This window comes from Drosophila pseudoobscura, chromosome X (assembly GCF_009870125.1).
Source record: "Drosophila pseudoobscura strain MV-25-SWS-2005 chromosome X, UCI_Dpse_MV25, whole genome shotgun sequence".
Taxonomy (NCBI): domain Eukaryota; kingdom Metazoa; phylum Arthropoda; class Insecta; order Diptera; family Drosophilidae; genus Drosophila; species Drosophila pseudoobscura.
In genome coordinates, this window is record NC_046683.1 from 306705 (window position 1) to 312466 (window position 5762).

Genomic DNA, 5762 nt, shown 5'->3' on the forward strand with positions numbered 1-5762 from the left:
AGCAGCTGCTCATCCTCATCGATTAGCCTAAGACTCGCTGATGATGATGCTGACGTTAATGACAATGGTGCCAGTTGCCACAGTTGGGCAAAAGTTTGATCAGCGCAATGCCAACACCATATTCATTGACTAACTGCAGCTGATAGTAGAGTGGAAGAGTGGCAAGGCTGCCAGGTAAACAGGTGGTGGGGCTCGGAGCAGCTGCTCTTTGACATTTCGCGTGCTATGGCTGCTTGCCAGCGAAGGGACTGAGGCGGATATAAAGATCCCAGAAGGGAGCATAGTTTGAAGTGCTAATATTTTAACGGCGCCGCTGGATATCATAAAAGTCAGTTCCAAAGGCGACCAAGGACCAAAGCCGTAGGTAAAAACGATCTCAGCTGACAGCTGACGGAACACATACCTCATATGTATTTATTAGCGTCAACAACTAAAAAATGTTCGTGTAAAATGATCGAGTTGATATAAATGAGATGCAAATTATTAATCATTCTATTATGTTAAAATACACTTGAAGAAAAGTATATATTTATAGAAGTAAGCAGTAGAAGTAGACAGTGGCCAGGACCCAGAGATATAGGTGATTAAAATTACTTCTTTGTGCCTTCTAGGACCGTTTAAAATGGGAAATATCGACAAGCCCCACCAAAACCATATATCCCTTGTCTAATATAGTACGATCAAGTATTGTATGATCAAGTTTTGCACGAAAACTTTCATGTTTGCAGTGAGCTTGGCAAGTCCATCATTACCGAGGCGATCATCGTCCTTCAGCTGTGGTATTGAAATCTTCAGTAAACCTGTTTCCCATTTCCCATTCAAAGAGTTATTCTTTAAGTTCAGATTTCATTCGTTTTATTGATCGACTTATTACGCTGCAGGCTTAGTCATAGCAGGGAGGTGGAGTTGTTCTATAAATATGAAAATCGATTTCAGTATGTACTTACTTACGAAACATGCGTATATAAGATCTATTTATATATACAATAAGGCAAGAGTTAAGGTAATGGGGGGATGAGGGCAAATAAGAACTAGTTAAGCAAAATGCGTACTATCAACACTCACGACTATATCACAGATGTCACACAAACTTAGCTACCAAAAAAAAATGGTTCCATATATCTATGCCTCTCTTCTAAAACTTTATGCCTAAACCTTTCACTATATATGCATACATATATATATATATTATATCGCCTTATAATCTACGGGGTTACATAATTTAGAGCTTAGAACGATGCCACAAATAATGCAATTATAAATAGAGTCAAATAATACTTTCCAGTTAGGATGCCGAAAAAGATCTCAATGAGGAGAGGCTCTCTGGGGGTTAGGGATCTAGCGGTTGCTCCTTTGTGACTAGAACGGCAACTGCGGTATGTTTCCTATGGTACTTCTCCTACGAACTGCTACGAACTTCGAAAAGTCCTCAAATAAGCTGCAATTCTGGTTTCCCTTATTTCGGAATGGTATGGTCGGATGCTCAATACAGTTCGGGCAGTTCGCGATGAAGAAAAGAGGTAGAGTGCCATAGGATGACATTCAAATACTTTACTATACTATACCATCTATAGATTTCGGTTGTGGTCGAAGTTTGAAATGGTGTTTAATTGGAGGATTGGTATCGGGGTATGGGTATGCTTCACGTGCGCTGCACGCGTCGCTGCGTCTGCTGTCTGCCTGCTGTCGCCGACTGCCGTTTACCGCGTCTGCCTCCAATGCTGGCGCTGCCGGTGCTGGTGCTGCTAGTGTACTCGGACTCCATCGTAGGCTTGGAGACTTCGTTGAAGTCCCTGCTATTTAAGTTTGAATTCGAGGTGGAACTGGTTCCAGTCCATGATTGGCTGAAACTGCGACTTGCAGGCTGCTGTCTACTGGCTGGACTCTGGAGCTCCGTCTGCTGTTTACGGGGCTGCTGCTTCTGGTGGGGCCGGTGGGGACGTTTTTTCTCTCGCTTGCCGTCGCGCCTGAGCAGCTGCCACATGGTGCGCAGGAACTCGTAGTAGTGGTGCTTCACGAACCGCATGTCAATAGAGTCCGCCTCGTTGGCTGTTTTCATGGAACCGGTGATGGCTCCTGAAATGGGCCCAGGACCCCCAGCGCCCTTGCTGCGCAGTTTAAGGCGCTTGTTCATCTCAGTCCGTGAGATTTGCGGCAGCTGCACGCCAATGGATATGGATCCATTGGGGCTACTGCGCCGATGCTTCCGACGGGGGCTAGTCTGATTCACGGCCGTCTCTAGCTCGCAGAGAATGCGCCGGGAGCTGAGGAGCAGCTCCCTTAGCTCCCGTGCAGTGGTGGATTCGCGGGTTATAAAGCGCTGGTCCCAGCGTATCTGGAGTCGCCGCAGATAGGCGAAGCTGGCCACGTACGTTTGCATATTGCGGTACCATCGCTTCAGGGCAATCTGCATGAAAGAAAGGGAAAGCAAAAGTAGAGCGTCAGTCACAGATGGTCACAGCAGGAGAAGGAGCTAGGGGACAGATTGAACACTAGATTCTGCAGAATGGACACTACAAAACTGACTTACCGTGGAGTTGGACTTGAGCTTGGGCAGGAACTTGTAGTTTTGAGTGTGCAGCGACCACATGGTCATGTTCCGGATATCGATCACCGAGTCCTGGCTGCTGTTGAGTCCACGGTACTCCCGGAAGGCGTGGCGCTTCAGCTGATTGAAGCTCTACGGAAAAGAGAAGAGAGAAAAGGAGAATAATGTATTAGCTAGGAATGCAAGGGGATAATCTTGGCTACTAACTCACCTGCCTGGGTCGTAGACGGCTAAAGCGATCCCCAGCCGAGGGATGGTAGGATCCTCCGCAGGGGTTGACCCACTCCAGAGCCGTGGTGCTCTCGTTGAAGTTCCGATAGTCAATCCAATTACTATTCCTCTTTCTGTGCCGCTTGCGCTGCGGCGAGGAAAAGCCGGATAAGCCAGAACCCACGGAGGTGGAGCTGAGGTTGGGACTGAGACTGAGGCTGTGAGGGGCCATGCTGCTGGTGGTGGTGGTGCGGAGACGGGTGGCATCGATCACCGTGAGGCCGCCGCTGGCCGTCTGCATCGCCATGGTGTGGGCGGGTGCCGCGAGGAGCACGTTGAGCGCAAGAAGGAGGAGCAGGGAGATAAAGTGCGGCAGTTGGGAGCACATATCCGCATTGTCCTGCCGCACGGCTCTTGGACTTCGATGGACTCCGATCCTCGTCCTGGGTCCGTTGCTTTTCCAGTTCCCGTTCCGGGCCGTCGTGATGTCCTTAGCTGTGGTTGCAGCGCACTGCCAACCAACTGTGGATGGATCCGAATCCGTTATTGTGATTAGGTCCGTGTTCGTGTCCGTATCGATCGTTGGCAGGCAGCACGACGGAGGGATTAGGTGAGAGCGGGAGGAAAAGAAAAAATACGCAAAATGAGTTTCGGGAATGCAATAAACTTCAGCCAGGGCCTGAGCGCCCAGCTGACGATCAGCCATCGGCGATCTGCGTTCGACTCCGATTCGAGTCCTATTCCGACTACAAAAATCCTTCCAGAATGGGCTTCCTTCAGGGGAAGTGCAAATGCAACCTTTCGAGAACGTTAAGAATTTTGTTCGGCTTTTTTGACATTTTCTTTATTATTTTAAATTTTTGGCGCCTTTTATGGATTTGTTAGCTTTTCCAGGGCGAAATCTGGTCGAGAATAGGGGCAAACTGGTTAATTTAGACAACTAAATCGAGAGGAGCCTGATCGGGAGATCGGAGAACGGGGACCTGAAGCGAAAAACAGAGCGATGACCAAACGATAAGGAAGCTCGCTGGCGGGAAGCAAGGAAACAAAATCCCACCATTTATTTTTATTGAACACATTTCAAAACAGTTTTTCCCAATATATTTTCCATTCTGTCCGAAAAATGTTCAATATTTCTCAAATTGCCTTTTTATTCAACTGATTGGTCCTTAAGTATTTGCTGAATTATAATAAGAAAACCCTCGCAAAAAAATACCCAGTAAAATCGGATTATTATTAATTCGCATTGTGTTGCAGTTTAATAAAATGTAAATTTAAACTCTTTTATAGTTTCGAAGAAATCTGCCTAAACTAATATATTCTTGTTGCCAATTAATTGATAAACATAGTTTGAATTATTGATGAAATCAGAAAAAAATACACACACCGCATTATAGTTGAAAAGTTTTTTTCAGTAAGGATTCCCGTGGATCCCTGGTAAATGTGCTCCGTTCTAGAATCAAAATCCGTTGGTAATCGTTTTCAATGTGGGGAGCACTGGCACTTGCAACACAACACTCAAAAAAATTAATCTCACACACCACTGCTGTGGAGGATGTTGTCGGTGTCTTGTTCTGGGACTGTTTCTTGACTGCTGGAGCTGATGAGCATCTGATCACTTCGCGGACACTTCTGATCACGTCCGAGTATGAAACCGAACTGAACCCAAAGTTGAGCTGAATTCGACCAGCTTTCTTTGTTGAGAGGCAGAGGCTGCTGCTGCGGCTGGGGCCGCTTCGAAGACAGCTTCGACCAACTCCAAAAGACCGAAACTGAAACTGAATTTGAAACTGAAGCGAACTGAGCGCTCAGTCGACGTCGATAGCTCTGTCGGCGTCGCAGTTGGTGTTTATGTGAAAAATGGACAAAAAGAAAAACGAACGGTACGCTGTTGTTGTGTCTCTGTCGCTCTGCCTGGCTAAGATCTGAGATCGAAAGATCCTCTGGCTCGGCCTGCCTGTGGTCCCCACCTGCACGATTGTCCGTGGCTGTGTGTGCATTTGTGTCTACCTGATCACTAGTTCGCTCGCTCTGTCCCTTTTCCGCTGCCTGTCTGCCTTCTCTTTTGCTGGCCATATTGTCGCCATTACTACTCAGTTTTCCTTCTCGCCCAATCCGGGCCACGGCCACTCACTCAAAGAGAGCGGGAGAGGGAAAGGCCTACCTGCTGCATATTCTGTGCTGAATATGTGCCTTCCCCAAAGGATCTGTTTATACATATATCTCTTTCACACCGCTGTCCGTTAAGAGTCCTGAAAATTACCGAATTTGAAAAGGAAGCAGTGAAGAATATGACTCAAAATATTCTAAAACTTTACGGCACATAATTTGTCTTCAACTCTATAAAAACCGCGCTTCAACAGATATTCTTCCTATTCGTGCTAAAAAAAAAAAGAGCCCCCATATGTGTACATATGTATATGTACATATGTAATAGCATACAAATCAGAGAAGTAATTTCCATGCGATATCGCTTTTAAACCAACCAATCAAAATTCTATACTTCTAGAGAGAAGATTATTCGTCTTTTATAGATCATTTCTTATACAAATCTCTCTAATATAGTAACTATCAAGGAATTTCAGTCTTTTATAGAAGTGTTCAATAAATTAAGAAGTTTCGAGAACACTTCAGTTGTACTCTTTATTTGGGAACACTGATACTCCTCGACTTTTGTCTTGACCGAATCGAGAAGTACCTTTAAGACTGTTCTCCTGGCTGCCTTGGCCAGAAACTTTACATAGAATGCCACTGGCTCTCAGAGCCAGAATTGTTGCACAGCTGGCGACTAGGTATGAGGGTCATTTATGGGTTGGTCTGCTGCTACCTAGGCCTCCCCCTTGTCAGACTCCGGAATCGCATCACTCCGCCTCCCCCTACCCCGCCCCTGGCTTAAACAATTGACGGGCTAATTAAATTGAGTTTTCCCGCTTTGTTGGATGGCATCCCGGAATTATGGCAACATTCTCCTAGGCTCGAACAGCTGTTGGCTAAATCTGAGGCT

General features: G+C 46.1%; 1 protein-coding gene across 3 annotated transcripts; it reads right to left on the reverse strand.

Moving 5' to 3' along the window:
• Positions 1 to 838: 838 nt before the first annotated feature.
• Positions 839 to 4537, reverse strand: upd1 (unpaired 1). 3 transcript variants are annotated; one of them, XM_033383411.1, is made up of 4 exons: positions 4300 to 4537; positions 2760 to 3280; positions 2531 to 2680; positions 839 to 2407 (listed from the first exon to the last, which is right to left on the reverse strand). In XM_033383411.1, the coding sequence occupies exons 1-4, from the start codon at positions 4367 to 4369 to the stop codon at positions 1643 to 1645; spliced, it is 1506 nt and encodes a 501-aa protein (XP_033239302.1). In that variant the 5' UTR covers positions 4370 to 4537; the 3' UTR covers positions 839 to 1642. The 3 variants fall into 3 exon arrangements, with proteins under 3 accessions (XP_033239302.1, XP_033239303.1, XP_001354349.1); XM_033383412.1 differs by having other exon boundaries at positions 4144 to 4536; XM_001354313.3 differs by lacking the exon at positions 4300 to 4537 and having other exon boundaries at positions 2760 to 3786.
• Between the last annotated feature and the right edge of the window lie 1225 nt (positions 4538 to 5762).

What these genes read in the sequence shown, in the direction of transcription:
- upd1 (XM_001354313.3), bottom strand. Translation starts at nt 3,464, where the DNA reads ATGGCTGATCGTCAGCTGGGCGCTCAGGCCCTGGCTGAAGTTTATTGC. An exon ending in GCCGTCTACGACCCAGGCAG is followed by an intron (nt 2,681 to 2,759) that starts GTGAGTTAGTAG and finishes TCTTTTCCGTAG; the next exon opens with AGCTTCAATCAGCTGAAGCG. An exon ending in AGCTCAAGTCCAACTCCACG is followed by an intron (nt 2,408 to 2,530) that starts GTAAGTCAGTTT and finishes TCTTTCATGCAG; the next exon opens with ATTGCCCTGAAGCGATGGTA.